General features: G+C 43.3%; 1 protein-coding gene and 1 pseudogene across 2 annotated transcripts; both read right to left on the bottom strand.

Annotated features, from left to right (window-relative positions):
• Window positions 1–6,685: 6,685 nt before the first annotated feature.
• LOC147419165 (protein root UVB sensitive 6-like) lies at window positions 6,686–9,764 on the bottom strand (annotated as a pseudogene). The gene is made up of 6 exons (XR_015187082.1): window positions 8,333–9,764; window positions 8,134–8,232; window positions 7,733–7,843; window positions 7,550–7,621; window positions 7,361–7,471; window positions 6,686–7,177 (listed from the first exon to the last, which is right to left on the bottom strand). The product of XR_015187082.1 is annotated as a protein root UVB sensitive 6-like (transcript).
• LOC147419164 (uncharacterized) lies at window positions 8,962–11,153 on the bottom strand. Its single transcript, XM_086505247.1, has 5 exons — window positions 10,983–11,153; window positions 9,653–9,796; window positions 9,342–9,444; window positions 9,185–9,242; window positions 8,962–9,073 (listed from the first exon to the last, which is right to left on the bottom strand). Exons 1-5 carry the CDS (start codon window positions 11,151–11,153, stop codon window positions 8,962–8,964), a joined length of 588 nt encoding a protein of 195 aa, XP_086361373.1.
• Between the last annotated feature and the right edge of the window lie 13,329 nt (window positions 11,154–24,482).

Raw genomic sequence — 24,482 nt, 5'->3', positions numbered from 1 at the left:
TCCTCGGAGACATATCAGTTGATGTTCTTGCTTGTTGCAAAGCCCTGTATATTTGTGTGTGTGTGTGTGTGTGTGTGTGTGTGTGTGTGTGTACAGACGTATGTATTTCATTAACGATTCTTGTTTTTATTGGCAGCCCGTGGCGTGTACAGCCGAGATTTTGTGTGATGCCCACGATTTTATACTCTTTCGGCTTTCTACACGGGTGGAGAGAGAGACTGCACCCCTTGACACATCACCGCTTGCTTCCGCTTGGGGAAAAGCGTACGTGTTGTTCGGGTACTCTACGTGTCAGCAAGTGGACTCCAGTGGAGAGTGGTGTTTGACGTGGTCTACTTCAACCGTCCATATCTCCTCCGGCACCTTAGAGGCTCGGACCGTAGCCACGAGCGGAGGAAGCGTGCCAGGTGATTCTGGTAAGGAGAATAGTGTTATGTTTCTATGTTAGAATGGGAACAAAATTCACGATTACTTTCTTAAGAGCATTGTTTTGTATAGGTGGTCCGGTTTTCAGCTTGGAGACCAAGAAGCTGATCGGCATCAACATTGCGGTGTCTCTTGTCAACCCTTGTTGGTCAGACAAGGAGGCAGCTCGAGCGAGGCTCAATCCGCAAGGCATGGTAAAACCATTGTGTATCATCGAGGACTATTTGGCGACAAAGACCAGCAAATGTTTTTTTGGTCCAGGTGGCGTAAAGGCCACATATGACACACAGCCAGCTGTGTCGCAGCCAGCAACAGTAGCAAGTACAGGCTCTAACGAGCCATTCATTGATGAGCTCTCTTTGCGGGCTCCCTGACGCCCGCAAGAGCTCCTTTGCAAGATCCACATCAAATCTCATTTCGAAGAGCTGTTCAACCCCGATTTATTAGATCCCTACAAATACTGATATGTAGTTTATTCTCAGCCAGCTTTAATTTTTTTTTTGTTGATGCTAGCCCTTTCAGTGGGAGTTTTGTAATTATGCTCACTTGGACTGACTATATAGTAACATGACTGTATAATTTACTAGCCCACTCCTTGGGCTCCCTGATATATTGTCTCACGTTCTCTCTATTAAAATAGCCTTTAACAATTTGAGTGGATGGTATTAGAATATAGCGTTTGCCAAGTGCTAAACGACACTCGTAGATCCATGTGGGAATGCATACATTGAAGGAGATGCCTGTCTAGATCCACAAGCTCCATCTGCATGTGAGTTGTTTTGACACACTAAGAGAGAAAATTCTTCTCTACTTTGGGTAAACATTTGTTGGTTCTCCTCATTTCTAAGGGACATGTTTACATCCATTGCACTAATGGAGGAACACCCTTGGGTGCACCCTTTCCCTTTCTCTTTGATCGAGATTTATACTATAAATCATGTTGTCTATCCTATAAGGTTTTGTTATTTGAGCATGCTAATACTATAAGAACTAACCCTTAGTACATACAATCAATATGTTGTGCACCAGTTTCAGATACTACATAACATGAAATGTGAAACTTCATAGTAGCAATGTGGTACTTTCAATATTACAATTTTGGTACCATTGCTGCATCTAGATATTGTTGACTCAGGAAAGTGGCGGTAGCCGGTGTGTGGAACTATGCAGAATCGAAGGGGAATGCTTGGTCATGTGCATGATGTAGATTGGGCTAGACGCCACAGGGATATGTCTGTCAAATGCGGTTTTTTTACAGGTCGAGGCATGGTTTTGGAAATCTATTGGTCAGAATGCTAAAGTTCGATGCTTGCCAATGCTTTAGTAGCCTGTGTTGAGCTCTATGGCTGGGTTTTTTCCGGCTTCTCATTCAAAGCTCTTGGGAGGAAGCTGTGCCCGGGTGAAAGTCGACCTCAATTGCTTGGAGTATGAGAGTTATGGCTCAAAGTTAGTAGCGTTCGTGACTTTTTTCGGCAGCAATCTCATCGATTGAACGAGTGCGGGGAGTGAGTTTTGATAGGGACGAAATGTTGAACCTTGCCATACAAAGGCTTGAAGTTTGGGCAAAGGCATGCGGAGCTCGACATGGCATCGATCGTGCAAGCATTTCATGCGGGCTATCCGAAGTTTGAAGCGGGGTGTGAAAGGAGGCTAAAATGGACTTTTTTTAATAAAATAAATAAAAATAAAATGCGTGACAAGCTGCATGCAAAAAAGCCACAAGGGCTACCAAAAGTGGAACGAGCAGAGCCGAGGGAAGGTTACCAAGTGATGGTGCATGCAAGAGGACCATGTGCAGACTAGGTTGGGCCAAAGAAAAGCCGTCAGGTGGCAGGTGTTGAATGGGTTACAAGGCGATCAGATAGCGCTGCATGGGAGGATCCGATAGCGCTTGCATGAGAGGAAGGGGATGCTAGTGCGTGGAAAAAGGCACCCAAACATGCAGGAGGGGAGACCTTGGAGGGTTGGCAGGGGCTTGAGACGCCAATTGGTCATGCAAGACTTGGAATTCATGGATTCAACAGAATATTTGCAGTTGTTGCTCAAGGAGCTTCGCGACATTCTTTCGCGGCATCCTCACCAGAATCTTCCGATGCTACAAAGTTTTCAACAATTTTTGAGCTACATGTTACCCCCTCTGATGCCCCAGGTGGTACCCCCTCCTCCGGCACCAGAACAACAGGCAACCTTCTCCGCCGTCTGTTCCGATCGGGGGAGTTTTCAGAAATATGGTGCAGCCATCTGACCTTGATCCAGTGCAACAGCCTTTGCTACCGCCATTGCCCCCATCTCCACCACCACTGCCACCAGGCTACAATGGTTGGAGCCCATATGGATACCCTTATTATCCATACCCAGGATATGCGCCTAACCAACCCAAAGGTTTCAAAGATGGTGGCACGACAGTCAAATTTTTCACTTTTTCCGGGGTAAAAGATCGCAAGAAAGCATTGCAATTCCTACAGCAATTCGACAACACCTATGCTTTGGGGAACTATAGAGAAGAATCCAAGATTTTTCGAGGAGCAGGATTTCTTAAAGATAATGCTATGCAATGGTGGAGTTCAATCGCGACACAACCGCATGCTCCAAAAACCTGGCAAGCTTTCAAGACAGTTTTTGCACGTAGTTACATGACTTCAATGTTTGAAGTCCGAATTTTGGCAGAGTGGGGCAACATGAAAATGCTTGCCACCGAAACCATGGACGACTATAACCAAAAGTTTCTCGATGTGTACCTTCTGGTGTGCATCTTTAAGTTCGTTCCCTTAAAGGACCCGTGCGAGCGCTACACCATTGGACTACCATCACCATTGCAGGAATATTGTCTCTCCAAGCAAGTCTCTACCATGCAAGAGCTTATGGACCATCCCGCGGTCCGCTACAAGCTCATGAAAGGAAAGTTGGAGTTTACCACAGAAGAACCTCCGACCACTAACCAGAACTCCCGGCAACAACGAACAAATTCTTGGGAATCTCATGAAAACCAACCTCACCGGCCTCGTCTGACACAATGTCAACGAGACGCCTTGTTACAAGAAGGTCGATGCTTCGAATGTTTCCAAACAGAGCATACGTTCAATACATGTCCTGAGCGAGCCTCGACATCCTCAGTGCAACCTTCTGCTCCCACGTCAGACAGATCCCCGGGGCCACCGGCCAAGAAGGCTAAACCTGCTATTGGACTAGTACCCGATATTTATGGTATACACCTCGAGAGTTTTAATGAATTATGTAGAGCTTATGGAAAAGTCAACGGCTTGAAAGCCCTTATTTCCCCGGAGCTATGGAGAACTTCATCCATCCAGAATTCTTGAAGCAAATGCACTTTGATTATGATGCAGAGGGTGGAGAAATTGTAGCTGAGCTAGCCACGGGGCAACAAACTCAGAAAGTGGTACCGCTCATTGGTGCACTTCCAGTGACTATACAAGATTATCATGGAAAAGCCGATTTCCACATTATGAAGTTGGGCAATTGCGACGTTCTCTTGGGCATACCCTGGCACGACAAGAATGATGCAACTCTCCATGTCCGGAACCGAACCATCACCGTGATGCAGAAGGGCAAGCCCGTTGTCCTCAAAGTTCGGTTGTCCGAACAAAACCCTGAATGACCTCTCTAGTTGTTTTAGTTAGATACTTTCGAACATTGTTTGAGAAAGTATTGTTTGAAATTTGTTTGAATGGATGCTATCTATTTTAAACCTGTCTTGGCGTCGATTTGAACTATTTGACTCTGGTTTTAATACTGATGTTTCAAATATTGGTGATTTTACTCCCGGGTGGAGAACTGAGAAATATTGTTTTGGTATTGTTTGAACCTCGGAACGACGCAGGCTGATGCGTGGGAGCGTTCTGTTGTATGCTAGAAAACCTCCGAACCACGCAGGCCGATGCTTGGGGAACGTTTGGTTGTATGCTTGAACCTCCAAGCGACGCAGACTGCGGTCTGGGGAGCATTTGGTTGTAGAGTCCTCTGAGCTGATGGTCCAGACCTTTTTAGGTTATTTGCAGGGGGAGTAGCGAGGTAGTCGTTCAGTAGCTTCATACCGCAGACCGTTTGTCTCAGGGGAGTGCTCAGCGACGCTGTTTGTTGTGTCTTGTAACATGCATATGTAAGCATTTGTGTTGCATTGTGATGTGTCAACTATTGAATATTCCTAATTGGATGAGATTGCCTGGATATGTAATTTTAGTGCATCAAGAAACCCATGGAAGATCAGTACGGTCTGGGTGTGATGGCTATTTTTACTACGCCGGAATATCAAGAGTTCCGATCTGGACGAAAGGAGAAGCTAACTCCTTGATCAAAAGAGCCAAAGGGAGAAGCTAACTCCTTGATCAAAAGAGCCGAAAGGAGAAGCTAACTCCTTAACAAAAAGAGCAAACTGATTGTCCCTCGGAATGACCCTCGGAAATTTTTTTGAGCTAACTTCAATTGTTTTGCAGATATGCTGTAATCGCGGACGATTACTCTCTTTCAAGAAGGGGAGATGTCACAAACTGCTGACGTGTCAGTCCCGAAGAATGGAGCCAACTTGCAGATGCCGACCGAGGGGCCTAAACCCTAAGAAGAACAAGTAACAAAAGAAGTCCTACCAACTTATGCGGACCCCGTCCGATGGGGCCCCAAGTGACATAAAGGAAATAAAGCAGTACCCACACAAACACACACACACACAAGAAATTGTGTAGCTGCTGATGACATGGCAGATTTCCAAAAATTACGCTGGTTGATGACGTGGCAAGCTGTACGGATTTCCATAAATTACGTTGGCAGCTTTTGGCATTGCTTTTGGGACCAGAAGCTTTTGAGTTTAAAGGCTTTTCATGTAAACTTCTTTTCATAGGCCAAGGGCCTTTAAATATGTGCTAAGGACTCATTCTTTGGCATGCTTCTTAGAGAAGGTGCAGAATCTGGACTACCTGCTTGTACTCTGTTGATGCCATATAAAGAAATACCGAAAGGGACGCCAAGGTTTAGGGCCAATACTCTCTGGGGTGGAATTCCGCCACTCCGTGTCGCGTGTCATCTCTCTCTCTCTCTCTCTCTCTCTCTCTCTCTCTCTCTCTCTCTCTCTCTCTCTCTCTCTCTCTCTCTCTCTCTCTCTCTCTCTCTCTCAGTTCAGTTGTTATTGAAGTGCTAAAAGTCTGTTCCGATCTGTTCTTTTCTATTGGCACGTGGTGCCCATCTTGTGACACTCGATCTTGGCCGGGTCCATTTTGACACCCTCCGCAGTGACAATGTGTCCTAAGAAGTGGATCTCGGGTAAGAAAAACTCGCACTTCTTCCCATTAACCACCAATCAATGTTGCCTCACTGCCTGAAAAACCTGTAACAGATGGTGTCGATGCTCTGCCTCATTCTTGGCGAATAGGATGATGTCGTTGAAAAAGGTGCCCATAAATGATGGATACTTTCAAAAAATCCTATCCATCATCCTATTGAACGTTGTAGGAACATTTGTGAGACCGAAAGGCATCACCAAATACTCATACAATCCAAAGAATATCCTGAGTGCAGTCTTGTATACAACTCCAAGAGCGATCCTAATCTCATGATAGCCACTTTTCAGGTCGATTCTATTGAAACATGTAGAACCTTGTAGCCTGTCCTGTATATCATGGATCCTGGGTATTGGAAACCTATTCTTGATGGTGATTTTGTTGGGAGCCTTGTAGTCAATGCACATTCTCCAAGATCCATCTTTCTTTAAAACCAACAACATTGGCGAACAGTAAGGTGATGTACTCAGTTCAATGAGACCCTTCTGTAAAAGTTCTCTCACTTGGCTCATAATTTCCTCGTTTGGGCGCTAACTCTATAAGGTGGCCGACAATCAAATCAATGGTGTGATCTTCATGACGTTGAGGAGGTAACTCTCCTGGTAAGCCTTCGGAGAAACAATCAGCCTAAGCTTTCAAAAAGTCTTGTCATTCCTTCTCGAGGTCGAACAAATTTGAAATTTTCTTCTCATCTATCTCATGTAAGAAGATCGAGTAAACAAACAAATTGGATTTCATTAAATTGGAAATGGCCAAAGCAAACACAAGTGGGACGGACTCGCCTTTAAATTTTACATCAAGTACTATTTCTTTACCCTTTTCATTCTTCAAAGTTACTTTTCTCGCCTAGTAGTCGACCACCACATTATTTTTATGGAACCAAGGGATTCCCAAGAGGACATCACACCCCTCCAAAGGCATGATGTAAAAGTCCTTGTGCCCTAGATGCCCTTCACAATGCAACCGAAGATTGCCTATGACAGGTGTAATGGCGACATCCCGTTCTGGTGCCGCTAGAACTACGTCAGCAAGTGGTCCCATTTCATCTAGTGTAATGCCGAGTCGAGCCACCAATTCAATCGAGATGAAGTTGGCCTTGACTCCTCCCAACTTTCAACAGAACTCAGCACAAAATACCAGATGAAGTTAAAACCTATTTCAGCATTAAGAGTACACATATGACTGACTATATTGAGGACCTAGAACAAGCAATTCGCATGTGATGATCAACAAAATGTTTTCTCCAAACAATCACTTGAGGGTTGTGCATGCTGACGTAACAATTAGACCCTAAATTTTATGATGCTACCAACAAGTGAAGACCTAGAAGTCCAGACAATTACCAAATCAGCAATGTTGCTAATGCACTCGCCTTTAGCTGTCACATCACCAATGTTCTCACCACATGCAAAAGCCTTGTAGATCGGGGCACGAGTCGATGTCGAGGTTACTGCTGCAACATTCTGATTCAACAAACAACATAACAAATTTGGAAGTAAAACAACAACCTAAATTGCCTCACTTTCAAAGTCCAAGTATAGAGATGAAACTAAACATTTGCTGCTACCTCGTCTTAATTTCAGTTCAGCTTACTTATCCATAGAAACACTCAGAGAGCATTGCAGAAATATATTGTAAACACAGACCTTGGCAACATTGGCAGCACATGCTAAAGGCAGAAAAAGGCTTGGAGCAGCTGCAGTAGAAAGTTCTATAGCAGCTCCAAACTCCAATAGAAGATCACCCATAAAACGGAGCTGAAAAGGACCAATAAGCCACATGTAAACACCTTGTTTTTACAAGTGGAAATGAATGCATTTGCAAACAATCTAGACCTGTTTCATGTCACAGTCAAATTTCTTTCCATGTCGAGCAAATAGCATCTTTCCAATCCTCCCGGCTCCATCCTGTCCAAGCACGCCAGGTTACAATTCAGCTGGAGATATCTAATAAGCGAACACTATCGATATGACTGATCACATACTTGAACCTTTTTTATTTTCCTATCTTGTGAGTACCTTGATGACCCAATTGGCTGCCACCGCAGTAGAAGCTGCCCCTTGAGAGACACCAACAGCATGCAACAATGACCTGGTGATAAAAACACTCATTGCACCTCCAAAAAAGTACTGCACTTGGTGGGAAGTTGACTATCTTTAGCTGATGAGGGAAAGGATCTCTTCAAAGACATCTTTATTATACATTGTAGCAGAAAATGTCAACATTCAGCATGCACATCACATGTGATCACCTACATGATTCCTTAAAGAACAGAATGGGCAGTTTGTTTTAAAAAAAGGAAAAAGGTAAGTTGCATTATTATGCTTACATCAAGCATTCTTAAGCACATGTCATCCACCTAAATACTTCACGCTAGAACTTATCAAAAATAACAAGGTCCAAATTTTCAAGACATTACCTTTAAGGCCCGCCAATGCATGTAGGGTGTATATGAGGAAGATACGCTCTCCGGATATCCTTCCGGAGCTATACAAGATCTCACAAACGCTACTAAATCCTGCTTTGTTGGCAAAATTCACATTAGAAACCTTACACACAATGCCTTCCATAAACTCTGCAAACTTTGTACACTCCTTGTCTTAGTGAGCACAACTTACAGAAAAAGGGTTCTGATTTGGCTTAGTGTCAACTACTTGAAAAGTGCTGGTCGATTTTATGCCAGATCCCTGCTTTGCTGCAAAATACTTCCATTGAGTTCCCTTTCCTGTGACCTCTACACATAATGCTTGGCCACCATCTCCTTCATTGTTGGATTTCCCTTCGATTCAGTAGCGTTTAGTGATGTTCTTTGAAAGCTTCTCCTGTAATCGACTCCTGCCTTCAGAGGCTCTCGGTCTTTCAGGAGACTGAGTAGTTTGTTCCACAATGCCTCCTCGATGGCAGGGCAAATCATCTAAACAATGTGATCGCGCACATGTCTCCATGGCCTCCTTAATTCTGTGAATGTCCTGACCAGATGATCTGCTATGGAGAGAAAAGCGAGCTGCAACAGTCATGTGATCAAAAGTGGCAGGGGCTGCGGGGCAGCTAAGAGTTGGTCTCTTTTCATCATCTAAAGCATGGAACCTGGGCTGATGCTGTGCAGCAGGCATGCCCCTGAAAGGCACGGGGCTCGGCATCGTAAAAAACTTCAGTCAGCATCCACAAAGGCCAGTATGCTAGGCACCATTTGCCTCAACAACAAGGAAAAATGGATTTCTCAAATGGAATCCTCTCGACTGAATTGCTAAAGCAGTGAAAGAGAACTAGGCTGAGAGATTAAAAATGTCTTCGTTAATTTGAACGAGCTGATTTGGTGTAGCTTCGCCACAACAAGGTAAACTTCAGCAGTTTTAGGACTGAAACCCACAATCAGAGCTTTAAATCAATCGGCATTGCACATCCTCAGAGCAAGTCAGTAGGGTGATCCTCCCGAAAACGCAATTTGAACTTAACAATAGAATTAGCACCTGTGACAGAAGAAAAGCAAACGCCCCGCCGGGGGAGGGGAGGCGCGGGAGAGTGTATCTAGGATCGAACAATAGGTAAACGATGATCAAATGCCAGAAGGAGCTTTGAAACCAGCAAAGGAACACGTCACGATCCACAGTGCAGAAGGGGCATTACCAAAACTCAGCCGGCCAGCGAACCATGTGCGTGAGAGAGCACATCTAGCCGAGCGGCCAGTCTCCAGCCATGAAACGATTCCTGCAGAATCTTCCACTGTGGGCTGCCAATCTTGAGCACAACAGCTCCGGCCAGCCCTCGATGAGCCTGTTTACTGAAAAGCCCTGCTTTGATTGGATGGGAACGAGCCGTTGGCCTCACGCCCCTGTTAGATGCTCTTTGGCTGGCCGGCCGCCTTAGATGTGCTCGTGCGAGAGAGAGAGAGAGAGAGAGAGAGAGAGAGAGATGTGCTTGCTGCTGAGAGAGAGTACCTGAGAAATCACGCGGTATTTGCGATCCACAGGTATTTGAGAATGTGAATCGAGATGGGCAAAGCTACGGAGGTGGGCTGATCCTCTTGCCTCTCCCTGTCCTTCAGTTTGAGAGCTTTTGTTCTTTGTAGCCACCAGTGCCACCTGGAATGGAGCCCAAAGGCACCGTGGCCTATATCTCACACGGGCATGGGAGGAGATGGGATCTACGGTGGGATGATTCAGCACCGTAGATCTAGGGCTTTCGTGGACAATGTAAACTCGGATAGAATGTAAATTCGGGTACCCGAGTTTACTTCGCTCCTCCCCCCCGCCCCCAAGGATTGAACCCACGACCTAGGGTTTGCGGGCCATGTGGTCTATCCACCACGCCCGCGCATGTCATTGTGGAATGCACACGTTTCCATGGAGTTTCAACGTGCAAAAGTATCGGGACGGGCAAAAGTAAACTCGGGTATTTTTGTAAACTCGAGTACCCGAATTTACAAAAATACCCGAGTTTACTTTTGTGACAAGATCTACGGCGCGCGCCTAATGTCGGGGCCCAAAAGTGATGGGAGCCTTTGATCCCATCTCCCATGCCCGTGTTAGATATAGCTGAGGCAGAGGCACCTCTCTCATACTCAGCATGAGTCTCTCTCATACTCAGCATTTGATTCGCCAAGCGCCGAACTTCAAAGCCTCGGCCATACCGTATTGGGGGACGAGGCAGTGGTTATTAGCCTGGTTGATTGTAAAGGGAAGAAAAATAGGTAAAATATACTAGAAAATGGTTCAAAAATCTTGTAAATTTGGAAATTTTGATAAAATCAGAGTCTCACTCAGGGGGAGGGGAAGGAGTGGGGGGATTGGATTTACTACATTTGGTGATTCCTAGAGAGCAGGCATGAAAGTCGAAGATGGAGGCAAGCGTTGCTAGCACTTTGAAAAAGGGGGGGGATAAGCTATTTTCTTGGACAACAAGGACGGAGCTTGACTCTCGGAATCCATGGCCAATGAGGATTTGATATGTAGCTTCACTTTTTAGCGAGGTTTTCGTAGGCACGCCAAGCACTGTGTGGGTGCGACCAGCTTTCTACTAGAAGGTCGTTAACCCTACTAAAGCTGGGGCGACTCATCTCTAAGTCTTTCAGGTGAGCACCTTTAAACTCAGTCGCCTAAGAAAAAAGAAAAAGACTATTCATAGGGTAGAGGAGCCAATATAAAGATGGCCCCTCTTTAAGGCACGTCATATCCCCAATAAAATGGAGCACTGTTATATCATGGACGTGTACAAAATTTGTTCACTATGTCTAAGGTTCAATCCTTGATGGCTATGATGACTCTAAACTAGCATAGATTCATCTTCCAAGAGGAGCACGCTACTGCAAGGGTAGGGAGCCGTGAGCAAGGGGGCAGCCGCCAGGTGTGCGGAGCCACATGATAAGGGGTTGCTACATATAGAGGAGAAGGGAAGCCGCAACAAGGGTTGCAAGGGACCGCCTAGGGCTGCATAGACCATGAGAAGGAGCCGCCATCAGAGTTTAACGGGCTGGCCAAACAGAGGGCTGCCAAGCAAGGGTGGCCATGTGCAGGGAATAGCCGCCAGAGAGGGCAGCTGGGGATTGGAGGAAGCCGCCATCGGCATGAGTAATAAAAGGGGCGCCATATTCAAGGCCAGCCGGGGATAGAAGAAGAGGCCAAGGTGGCGCTACACAAGGTGGCCGGGTGCTGCTACAGAAGTGGGTAGCATGGCAGAACGGGAGGTTGAGAAGGTCTGCTAGGAGGGCAAATGTTGGGAGTAAAGAAGGAACGCCATTGCTTTGGGGTAGCCGAGGGCATGAAGGGGAATAGCCAAGGTTGAAAAGAAGGAAGTTGGGGTATACTAAAAGCACGGCAAATGCCATCATTGTACCTAGATTGTGTTATGTGATGCATAGTTGATTGTTGTTGTTTGGCTTTAATCCGTTCTTCTATCTTGTCTCGTGCCCCGCGTCCGTGGTAGCGGTTGCTCCGGATTGTGTGTGTGTGTGTGTGTGTGTGTGTGTGTGTGTGTGTGTGTGTGTGTGTGTGTGTGTGTGTGTGTGTGTGTGTGTGTGTGTGTGTGTGTGTGTGTGTGTGTGTGTGTGTGTGTGTGTGTGTGTGCGCGTGTGCGTGCAGAGGGAGAGGGATTGTGTGAGCAAAGTTTGTGTGCGGTCGAGGCGTGTGTAGCCTCCCGTTGAGTGTGTGCAAGAGAACTCAAGGAAGTGTGTATGTGGGATTGCAGATTGATTTGTGTGTGCATCAATCAATGTGAGTGTGTAGCCAGGAATGCTCAAAGGCGAGCCTGTGCAATAGAAATTGACAGAGTGTGTTATAGTGTGTGTGAATCTGTGTGGATGGGGGTGTCGGATATATCCTGGGCTATAGAGAGGCGAGTTGGTTGTGTGTTGGGTGTGTTTCCCCTTCCCCCTTTCCACCGTTCTATGTCACATTGGTATTGTTCAGTGTCTTATGAAGCTTTGTGGGATTGGATTGAATGTAATTGGTCGCAATATGAATGCAGTAGATGATGTAACTTTATGTTTTAGTTTACGGTCGTGTTGTATTAGTTTGGTGGTATTAAGTACCAAATCAACCTATTTTGGTACTTTTCTACATTCTAATGGGATTGTATGTTCCCTAATGTATCATTGTGCAGCTATAGTTTGTATAATCACTCTTGCTATAAAAAAGTATTTATCGTACTTCACTCGATCTTTGGGTATCGTAGAAAGGCATCCTTGGTGATGGCTAGACATGGAGCTCCCCAAAGATATCATGGTTGGAGTTGGCCAATTAATCATAATGAAAACACTTGCGTTTTGCTAAAGATATATGCCAAAGAACCAAATTGATTGTGGTCTTTGTCCTCCTTTGAGAAATGTAGACCCCTAGGTTGGCTTGTTGATGGGAGGTATTCTGTATTAAGACTTGTTGGTGAGGATTTATCCATAATCTAAGGAGGAAGGCCTATCTCATGTTGTGGTCCTGCTATACAAAAGAAGAAACCTTATGAAGATCAGAGAGCTGTGCTTTCTTCAACTAACAAAAATGAAAAATTTATCTATAGATATTGTGACCTCAGCTTGGACTAAACCATTGTTTACACGCATGTAATGCAATGAACCTCCTACTTTTCATTTGAAAACCTCTTTTCCTAAGAGACATGCAAGGTTGGGCAAAGATTATGGAAAAGACTCTACACATTGGCGAGAAGCACAACAACAAGTTAGTGTTTCTAAAGTTGTTGAGAAGATTATCATGGCAAACACCCACATTTTGACACGACCACTACGATTTTGGTTGATGACTCCTGATACAAGTATTTGGAGAATGACTAATAAAGTTGTATGTGCATAAGGTCATATAAGCCACTATATGTTGACCCGGTCTATCCCTTCTACTTGCTAGATGTTATTTTTTGGTGGCTTTTGCTATGGGGAAATGAGAATTTCCCAACAACTTAGTGCTAGAAGAACCCCTTATTTGATGTAGAGAATGACACATCCCCTCTAGTTGTTAACCGCTTTGTAGCGCTAGATGAGTACACATATAGGTTTGACCCCATAGACCACTATGATTGTAACCAAAATTTTGTACTTGCTACATGTTGGCTAATGAAATATCAGGTTTTACTGTACACATGTGCCATGTCTTGCTTCATCAACTTTATCCTTGTGTCAACTTTGGACTATGTAGAGCACAATTTGGACTATATGGTATTGTTTAATCAAAATTTGAGATTGTGTGAGATAACTTATGCATATGTTGACTATAGTATTAACTTTTGCATCTCTATCCTAGGTGTTGGTTTCAAAAACCATTTAAGAACAATGTATAATACCAAATTTGGGGCTATTTTCTTGTGAGTAATCCCTATCCCCGAGCAACTATTTCCAAGTGAGCAATAGACCAAGCAAGAAATACAATGAAAAGAGCTAGATCAACACCTCAATAGCTCCTTTGTAGAGGACGGGGTAACATCAAATAAAGGGACCATACTCTTGCATTAATTCCTTCATATACACATTGACACATATTCACAAACTCATATGCAAAACAATGCTAGCAATGAGATCATTATCAATAATTCTAGAACCTATTAATAAACATATTCACAAACTCGTATGAAAAATAATGCTAGCAATGAGATCTTTATCACTAATTCTAGAAGTTGTTAATAAAACTAACTACAAAAACATGTGCTACTCTCTAGGGAGCTTTAGGTCTCATCATAGCTCAACAAAATACCTACTTGATGACAACATACATAGAGTACACCTAGAGACAAACAAAGTAGTGATGCACATTTGGCCACACTTCACCTAGAGCTTGAAAGAGCTCCACCTTGATCAAGGCTGCTCGGTGCATGAACTTGGAGATACACATAGTAGATATGCTTTCACGGCACATATGTCAACCTCTTGGATTCTCCCTTTTGGAAGTCTTCATAGGTATATCTTGGAAAATTAGGGAACGTCATAGAGTACAAAACTCCCTTTTCCCTTAAGCCCTCTGTAATAATGTAGAAAACATGTGTCTCATTGCACACATTAATAACCTCTTTAATCAAGTCTACTGCCATGCATCTCCCCAAATCATCTATGCTCTAAAAGGTTTTTGTTAGCTTTGATTGCCACCATACAACCTGTCATTCCTATTCTCAACCAAAGGGGACTAGGAACTCTATTTGTTGCTCTAATGCCCCATTTAGATATGCACCCCTTGTTTGCTTATTTGAGTGCACTACACGTGTTTCTTTGTGCATGCATTGCACATTATATATCAACCACACAAGATGGACCACCAGCTTCCAAATCTCTTTCTTTGCCATAAGAATTAGCCACCACAGATGGATAGGAGTGCCCTTGTCACCCATTGTTTGACCTTTCTTCAAATTTTTTCTCTTTCTACAGAGAATTGATTAATCTCTTACTCCACAAGTTTTCGATTTTTAGTCTTTACACTAAATTTCCCCCTAGGGGTGGCATTTCCATATTGTTTTTCTCTAAATACCTCTTCTTGGTCTCTAAAGCTACATCCAAAGGGCTAAGAGTCTATTTTGATGATCAAGTGATTGAAGTTATTAATTACAAATCCCTCTCTATTGTTGGACATAGCCTTCGAGAGGGAGGTCTCTATTACATCAAGTCTTTTACATATCACATGTCTCCTCACTATTCACACATTCATTCGTTATTTTTCTCCCTCAAAGGCACTTCTCTCTCATGAAGAGAGTCTCTTCTAGCACTGTTGCTATCGGCATGTTCCTATCTCAAATTGTCTCTAAGGAGATGGTCCTTTATCTTTTCCATCCACACTATGGCACTCCTCTTATTCTAAAAGCAGAGCCTCTTTTCCCATAGGAGGCTACCTATCAAACCATTCATATTCTTGAGTTGGTGCATGCAAATCTAGTGGGTCCTACGGATGTGGACTCACTTGGCAACTCCAAAAAAAATTACGTTACTAGTGGATGATTTCTCTCGCAAAACTTGGTCTTGTTTTCTTTCCAAGAAGTTTGATGCTTTATCTAACTTCAAGATTTGGATAGCTCAAGTCGAAAATCAAACAAGATCAAAGGTTTCATTTCTTAGAATTGACAACAAAAGAGAGTTTCTACCATTTGACAATTTTCTTGCTTCTAAATGTATTCAAAGTCAAATTACCATGCCTTACACTCCTTCTCAAAATGGTGTTGTTGATACAAAGAATTGTATAGTGAAAGAAATGTCTTGTTCTTTACTACAACATTCTAAGCTTCCTCCTGCCTTTTTGGGTGAATCTATAGCCACTTCAGTACACATTCTCAACCCTTTCTCACTAAGGTGGTAGACGGTAAGACTCTAGAGGAGGTCTTCTCTGGCATAAACCTAATGTCGCTTATCTTCGTGTCTTTGGATGTGTTGCTCATGTGCATGTTCTTGCTTCTTCCAAGTGGATAACTCTAGAGGCAAAGTCTAGACATATGATCTTTACAGGTTATACTCTTTGATATAATGGTTTTTGTTTCTATATTCACGCTCCCTTCCACTACACCTAGTGTGTCATCTCCGTAGACTACCACACCAATTGTTTCTACTTCTCCCTCTATCACATAGATCTCTATGTCTCATCCTCTTCCTACCTCTACTAATGTTGAAGATGCAAGACCTTGAAGTGGACCTCCGCATCCTAAGTGGGTTTGGAGTTTATTACGGTATTTGGCTCTCTTTGTTTCAAAGCTTCAACAACAAGCCTCTTTAAGTACTTAATGCACTCATCAAATAGTGAACTATGCTTTGATGTCACAACTTGAAGGGATCCCCAAACTTTTGACAATAGACGAGGCTATAACTGACCCTTTTTGGTGTCAGGCTATGGAGGCACAAATTTATGCTATTAGTCTAACAAGACTTAGAAGCTTATTCCACATCCTTCTCACAAAAAGGTAATTGTTGGCATAACACTAGTCTTGTCACTAGGCCACAAAAGAGGCTCATGCAAGATTTTAGTAATTTGAGCATAAATTTTACACATGATATTGAAAATTCACAAAAATTCTTCAACATGAGTTTTAGATGCAAAGAAGTCTTTCATGTTAATTTTTGACTCTCTCAAATGTTGTCACTCTTTATCCCAAAAATATAGAAGTTTGTTAAGTCTATTGCATACCTATGTAAGTATTTTTCAATGAAGTTTAAGCATGCAAAAATTGTTTTGACCTATCTTTGCGTAGATTTATTAAAATTTAATGCGTTTGGAAAAATTAGTCCTCCAAGATGGCTACAAAAGGGAAAATTCAACATCACTAAATTTTTGTAGGATTTTTTATCAACTCGTACTATGTGGTGGTCATGCTTCCTTGAAAAGGTTTTCCATTTTTGCCTCTTGAGAATTATTGGTGGTCTTTTTGCAAAAGTCTCTAAAAGCCACAAAAGTGGCTTTTTTCGGCAAGACTAGTGTTAAGTGGATTTTTATAGTCAAATTTAAATCAAGTGGTACTCTTGACAAGTACAAGACTCGTCTTGTAGACAAGGGTTATGCACAAAGTGAAGGTGAAGACTTTGATGAAACATTTGCATCTAATTTACACCCACTTCTCACTACACTACCATGTGCCTTGTGTTTGCATTAGCTGCATATGTGATATCAACATTCTTGAATGGTGATTTAGAGGAGGAATCTTATGTTGAGCATTCTCTATGGTCCTAAGCAAGCTCCTTTAGCTTGGAATCAAAAGATTGATATCTTTGTATTCTCTTTAGTTTTCTAAAGAACTTATAGAGATCCTAACCTTTATGTGCTCATGGCTGATGGAGAGATATGCATAATTGTGCTTTATGTAGGTGATTTAATCCTTATAGGTTCTCACTTGGATCTTCTTAGTTGGGTCAAAATTCAATGCTCTAATTGGTTTTCTATGACTCAGTTGGGTCTTCATCAACTTTTGACCATCTTGGCCATCCTTTGACATCTCCTATTCTTATTTGATCGGATTCTCAAAGTGCTATTCCATTGACTACCTATGGTTTGTACTAAAACCAAGCATATCAAAGTTCATTTTCACATTATTTGTGATTGGATTTGTTGGGGTATAAAGCCCAATGTGGTCGCCCAGGTAAGTGGGCGGGCCGTTGGGTATGTACACATATTCTTTTGTAAAAACCTAATAAGAACTCACTATGCTCTACACATTACAGGAGAGCGAGTTCACCATATCGTCGTGCTCTTCTTCTCGCACTCTCTCTCGTGTCGCACTTCCGCTCTTACTCCTTCAACTGGTATCAGAGCTCAGATCGAGGCTCGGGGCAGCACTGCAGAAGGCTAGAGTCACCAGCTCAGATTGGAGTGAAATTCGACAGGCAAAGACACGGCCCCATATCTTGTGGGAAGCGTGTAGGGCTTGGTGTGCTCAGAATTTCATTCTGACGTCATCTCGGTCACCGTTCGGCTTCGACAAAGTCCTGCGCAGGCCATTTTCGACTACGTGGTCTCAGCGGGTGCAGATCCGACTCTGCAAATTTGGGGTTTTTCGGCCTACGACTGCAGGTGCTGAGGATATCGACACTCCCAGAGTGTTGATTTGTGGCTGTCTACACATCGAAGGACGGCTCACAGTTCTTGGAGGCGTGTCACATACTACACGGGCGCATCTACACAAAGACTGTAGGCGACATCCACTAGTTCATCAGGTAGCTTGTGTTTGCTGCTTGATATTCCAGATTTCATCCTGACATTGCAGGTACTTCCACATGGGATGTATTGTCAGAGATGATGTATGTCTGTTGAGGGTTTGCTGGCTGTGAGTCACGCAGCAAACAACCGTCGCAGCGGTTACAGCATACAGTGGGAAATTTGTGGATGTATGACTTTGTGGGAAGTCTATGTACTGTCAGATTTACTGCAGCCTATGTTGAGGGTCGAGTGAGGTTTTATTGAGCTGGGGGATTCTCGAATGTTCAGATCCTTTCGGTGATACAAGTCTTGGAGCGATCCCTCGAGCACCCTTAGATAGGCAGCTAGGATGTATTGACTGTGAGTTAGACAGTTGGGATTGCATCTTTGCTTTACTGCCGTTGAGGCATTGTCGCAGTCTATGCTTACAGGACAGTGACAGGACAGTCAGAGACAGTACAGGTGCAGGACAGGTTTACCCACAGCTTACAGTGTCAGAGAGACAGTGTTTTTGAGCTGTTTTTTGGTCTGTTTTTAGTACACCAGAGCCATTTTACAAAGGAGACTCTGCCAAAATTTTTGCAAAATCTGAAGCTTTCTTGGTTCATTTGACAGGTTGATATTGATTCAGAGGTCAGTTTACAGGGGAAACTCTGCCGAATTTTTCCAAGGAAAGTAAACCACTATGAAGCGTAGCTATGGCTGGATCACAGGACACTGCTCTTTACAATATCAAGAAGCTGGCTGGAACCAATTTCCCATTGTGGAAGCAGCAGATTTGGCACGTGTTGGTACAAAAGAAGCAGATAAAACCTATAAAGCTCAAGGGGATAAAACCAGAAGATATGGATGAAGATGAATGGAGCGAAATGGATGAATTGGCACTTTCTACCATTATGCTGACTTTGGCACAAAGCGTTTACTTCAATGTAGCAGACGAGATGTCAGCTTATCAAGCATGGTTAAAGATGAGTGATCTTTATGAGAAGCACAGTGCAGCTTCACAGGTATACTGGCTTAAGAAGCTTGTTGACTTGAAGATGAAAGAAGGGACACCTATGTCCAATCATCTGAATGAATTCAACACAATATATAGTCAGTTGTCAGCTCAAGGTGTCAAGTTTGATGAACCTGTTAGAGCTATGTTCCTGTTGATCACATTGCCGGAAAGTTGGGACACTTTTCGCACAGCTTTGAGTAATTCTGCACCTCCAGATGGTTTGAACATAGCAGGTGTAGAAGGAAGTCTGCTTACTGAAGAAACCAATAGAAAGACAATGGACAAAGGCAAAGGAACAGCCTTAGTTGTCAGGGGAAGGACCAAAGAAAAGTACAAAGGTGGAAAGAGGAATCAGTCTCGTAGCAAGTCCCGCAGTGCTAAAGGCAAGAGTGACATAGAATGCTACCATTGTGGCAAGAAGGGTCACATGAAAAGAGACTGCAGAGAATGGAAAGCAGAAAAAGGCAAAGAGAAAGCTGAAGACCATGGTGAGAAGAACAAGTCCTCAGTGAAGATTCAAGAAATAAATGTGACAAACACTGTTTGCAGAGGATGACAGTCTAGTGTCAGGAGACATCTACTTCTTGAAGAATACAATGGACTCAGCTCTTCTTACAACATCAAATGGAAATGCACTGAGTGACTGGATTATAGACTCAGGGGCATCACTTCATGTGTCTCCAAACAAGGAGTGGTTTACCTCTTATGTGACCACTAAAGATCATGTTCGGCTAGGCAATGGGCAGACATGTGAGATCTTAGGTGTTGGAGATGTTCAATTGAAGTTTCAGAATGGCTCTTCTTTCACGCTGAAGAATGTGAGACATGTTCCCGCAATTACAAAGAGCTTGATCAGCACAGGTTTACTTGATGATGCTGGCTACGTCACCACTTTTGGACGGAACATGTGGAAGATATCCAAGGGTTCTATGACAGTAGCACATGGAGTAAAGTCTGGAGGACTTTACATGATTTATGTATCAAATGTCTCTAAAAATGTAATCAATGTAACCGAGCAGCCGAACGTTTCTTTGTGGCATAGCCGGTTAGGACATATGTCCAAGAAGGGAATGGAAATCTTGTCTCGTTCTGGTTATTTGCCTGTATTTTCATTTAATGATTTTGAATTCTGTGAACATTGTCTGTATGGTAAGCAAACACAGCAGCCACATAAGCATAGAAGCAGTAGAAGAGATACACAGTTGGCACTTGTTCATAGTGATTTGTGTGGACTTATGCCTAACCTATCTCTAGGGGGAGCTTCTTACTTTATGACATTTATAGATGATTACTCGAGGAAAGTATGGGTTTACTTTCTCAAGCACAAGGATGAAGCGTTTAGTGTTTTCAAAACGTTTGTGACACTTGTGGAGAATCAGAGTGGCAAGAAGCTTAAATGCTTACGCACTGACAATGGTGGAGAGTATGTTTCAAAGGCCTTTCAGGACTTTTGTGAGTCAAAAGGTATAAAACGTGAACTTACTGCTCCTTACAATCCTCCTCAAAATGGTGTTGCTGAGAGGATGAATAGGACCATACAAGAGAAGGTCAGAAGTATGTTGTCTAATGCACAACTTCCAAATGGGTTTTGGGTTGAAGCTGTATCAACAGCTGTTCATCTTGTAAATAGATCTCCTAGCAAGGTTTTGCAGAAGGATTCAGTGCCAGAGATGGTATGGTCAGGCAAAATGCCCTCATACAAGCATCTCAGAGTCTTTGGCTGTGAGGCATATACTCACGTTCCAAAGGAATTTAGGAACAAACTTGAGCCAAAGAGTAGAAAGTGCATCTTTCTAGGCTATGGTAATTCTGGTGAGATGGGGTACAAACTTTGGGATCCCGAATCCAGAAAGGTTGTCCGCAGCAATGATGTTCACTTTAATGAATCCAAATATCATTCTAAACCAGAGAGGGTTGAGGAGATTAGAAGAGTTGTCTTCCAAGAAGATGGACCTGCACGTGCAAGACAAAATGTCAGGGCTCAAGAGGAGCAAGGACAGGATAGAGTGGAACCACAGGTTGTGGCTGAGCCTGAGCCACCTATTAAGCGTAGATCTGGACGTGTCACGCGACCTCCTGATAGGTTTGTTCCATCTATGAACTATGTCATGTTGACTGATTGCAATGAGCCTTCATGTTACAAGGAAGCAGTGCAAATGAAGGACTCCGGGAATTGGCAATTGGCCATGCAGTCAGAGATGACAGCTCTGCATAAAAACAAGACATGGAAGCTAGTTAAATTACCACAGGGCAAAAAGGTTCTACCTTGTAAATGGGTCTACAGGTATAAGATCACCGCTCATGATAGTCAGCCAAAGTACAAAGCAAGGCTTGTTGCCAAGGGCTTTAAGCAAGAACAAGGCATTGACTTTGATGAAGTCTTCTCTCCGGTGGTCAAGATGAGTACATTGAGATGCTTTCTTGCATTGGTTGCCATATTAGATTTGGTGTTGCACCAAATGGATGTCAAGACAGCGTCTTGCATTGTGATTTAGATGTGGAAATTTACATGCAGCAGCCAGAAGGGTTTGTTGAGAAAGGCAAGGAAGATTGGGTATGCCAATTGTTAAAGAGTCTTTATGACTTAAAACAATCACCGAGGGCATGGTACCATAAATTCCACAAGTTTATGCTTTCTCAAGGCTACAAACGTAGTGAGTTCGATCATTGTCTATATACAAAGAAGGCTAAGGATGGTAGTTGGCTGATCCTTATTTTGTATGTGGATGACATGTTGATTGCTGGCAAGCACTTGGAAGAAATTTCAGCTTTGAAGTCAAAGATGGCAAAATCGTTTGACATGAAAGACATGGGTGAGGCAAGTCATATACTTGGTATGCGCATTGAGAGAGACAGATCAAAGAAGTTGATTTGGTTATCTCAAAGAGAGTATATTGACAAGGTTTTGCAACGTTTCACTATGGAGAAGGGAAAGGCACTGAGTGTTCCATTGCCACCATATGTGAAACTTAGCAAACAAGATTGTCCTGTGTCTGAGGAAGAACAGGCTGAAATGGATAAGATTCCATATGCGTCTGTAGTGGGTAGTTTGATGTATGCAATGATTGCTACTCGCCCAGACATTGCATTTGCAGTGGGAGTAGTAAGTCGATACATGTCAAACCCAGGCAAGAAACATTGGGAGGCAGTGAAAGGAATATTGAGATACCTGAAAGCTACAAAGAGTATGCGTATATGCTATGGGAGTCAGGAGCTAAGTGTAAAGGGTTTTACAGACTCAGATTATGCAGGTGACTTAGACAACCGAAGGTCTACGTCAGGGTATGTCTTTACATTGGCTGGTGGAGCAGTATCATGGCGTTCTAGATTACAAGATTGTGTTACTCAGTCTACTACAGAGGCTGAATATGTTGCAGCATCAGAGGCATGCAAAGAATCAATTTGGCTTAATCGACTAGTAATAGATTTGGGAATCAAAGAAGAGATGCCTGTGTTATATTGTGATAGTCAAAGTGCCATACAATTGGCTCGCAATCCAGTTTATCACTCAGAGACAGAGCATGTGGATGTGAAGTATCATTTCATCAGGGAAATGCTCGAGGATAAGCAACTTCAGCTTGTCAAAGTTCACACCACAGAAAATCCTGCTGATCTACTAACAAAAGGACTTCCCTCAGAGAGCTTTGTGCATTTTCGCAAGCAGTTAGGTGTAGGGTAGTACATCACTTCCCTACATCTCTTGTATATTAGCTTGTATAGTAGCTTCTCTCACACTTAAAGTACCACATTGGACTTTAAGTGGGAGGTTGTTGGGGTATAAAGCCCAATGTGGTCGCCCAGGTAAGTGGGCGGGCCGCCAGGTATGTACACATATTCTTTTGTAAAAACCTAATAAGAACTCACTATGCTCTACACATTACAGGAGAGCGAGTTCACCATATCGTCGTGCTCTTCTTCTCGCAATCTCTCTCGCGTCGCACTTCCGCTCTTACTCCTTCAGGATTATTGAGGCTAAAGTTTTACTAGAGTATTTTTCTACTAAGGACATCTTGGCATATCTTTGTACAAATCCTCTACCTTGACCTACTCTTGATTATCTTCTACAATGCACTGGAGTAGGACTAAGAATTGAAATTGAGCTGGTTTTAATTATTGCGCCACTTGAGTGCCCATGGGGTGCCAAGGGGCACACCCCTAGGGGCCCGCCTCACCATGGGGTGCCCAAGGGGAAACCCCTAGGAGCCCCTACCATAAGCCATGATTGCATGGCATATCCAATGCAGACAAGATTGTGCTAGAACTCAGGGCACCATCGACAAGGTCGATTCTACTTGGGCAAGGATTGGGATTCAAGCAAGGTGAGGCTTCCAGCCATGCAAATTTCACGAGATCAAACACTTTGAAAGCCACGCAAAGCATTGGCAGCAAGGACATCGCCTTCAGACTGCAAACACAGCCTTCTGTCGAGTATTCCAACACCGCTAGATTCTCAGATTTGTGACTTTTCGTTCTTGCAATTTTTCATGGCTTTATGTCTATGATTCTCATGTAGGAGCATGCCATTCTGTAAACTTCAACCATGGTGACCTGAAAGCAGACCTATGGGTAATGTATGACCATGGTTAGTTCATTCCATCCACTACAGGTGGTCGTTGCCACAATCTGGACTAAGGAGCAAGGCTCTAGCAAGGCAAACCCATACCACGGTCTCACTATGGCACTCCAACAAGGCAAGGTTGCCTAGCCATACAGGTATTTTAGATACATCCAATGAGATTCCATGGGAGCAAGGCTTGTATACAGATGCTCATGGATGTGGTTTTTGTAACCCACCTAGAGCATTGTAGTTCTCACAAGATTCCACTTCGGTTGCAAATTGGGCAAGGCCCTTGGCAGCAAGAAGTAGCGCAGTTATTGCACTCAGCAACAGTCTCTGGGAAATAATTTCTCATTGACGTATTTGATTGCAATTCATTCAATTATTACATTGGTAAGATCCATTGGCAACTGTGCTTAATGAGGTACGCATTTGATTTTTTGTTTATTGAGCATGTGCTTGATAACTATAGTATGCCCTGGACGTCTATGAATGATCACAGCTATCATTCATAGAGCCAAGCAAGTTCTCGATGCATAACTTGCACGTATTATTATGCTTTTTCATTAGATTTACAATTAGACAAGGTCAATTTTGACAAGGTCGACTTTCTTTGCTATGACACCTTTCAACAATAGCATTTGTTGGCGATGAGCACAGACGTATCTATGTGAAGCACGACTCACTTTCAGCATATTGTATGGAGACTTCCCACGTTTGAAGTATGCTATGAGCACACAACCTTGGGGAATTTCTCAATATGGTGCAGGTTATTTTAGGGGGTGTATATGATACTTACACCAACTCTCTCTCGCGTCACAAAATCGGCTATGAGCCATATTTGAGCAAGTTTTTCCTGAAACAACTGGTTACAACAATGAATCGGTTAGACAATTTTAAGTTTTTCTTGTTTTTCCATGTTTACACCTTTACTTGGAAACTATTGTTGTTGTGCAAAGAAAAGTACTTTGATAATTTTACACGAAGAAAGGCTCCTCTTGAACTCACATGGTACATTAACATGATTACATAGTGCACCCCCCGAGGCGGAGAGAGAGAGAGAGAGAGAGAGAGAGAGAGAGAGAGAGAGAGAGAGAGAGAGAGAGAGAGGAAGT

Source organism: Adiantum capillus-veneris, chromosome 29, assembly GCF_014529385.1.
Source record: "Adiantum capillus-veneris isolate H3 chromosome 29, ASM1452938v2, whole genome shotgun sequence".
NCBI classification, from domain to species: domain Eukaryota; kingdom Viridiplantae; phylum Streptophyta; class Polypodiopsida; order Polypodiales; family Pteridaceae; genus Adiantum; species Adiantum capillus-veneris.
Note: the sequence above shows the minus strand (reverse complement) of the source record. Positions and strands in the feature narration are given on the sequence as shown.

What these genes read in the sequence shown, in the direction of transcription:
- LOC147419164 (XM_086505247.1), bottom strand. Translation starts at nt 11,153, where the DNA reads ATGGTCTATGCAGCCCTAGGCGGTCCCTTGCAACCCTTGTTGCGGCTT. An exon ending in AATACCGCGTGATTTCTCAG is followed by an intron (nt 9,445 to 9,652) that starts GTACTCTCTCTC and finishes CAAGATTGGCAG; the next exon opens with CCCACAGTGGAAGATTCTGC. An exon ending in TTGCTTTTCTTCTGTCACAG is followed by an intron (nt 9,074 to 9,184) that starts GTGCTAATTCTA and finishes TGTGGGTTTCAG; the next exon opens with TCCTAAAACTGCTGAAGTTT.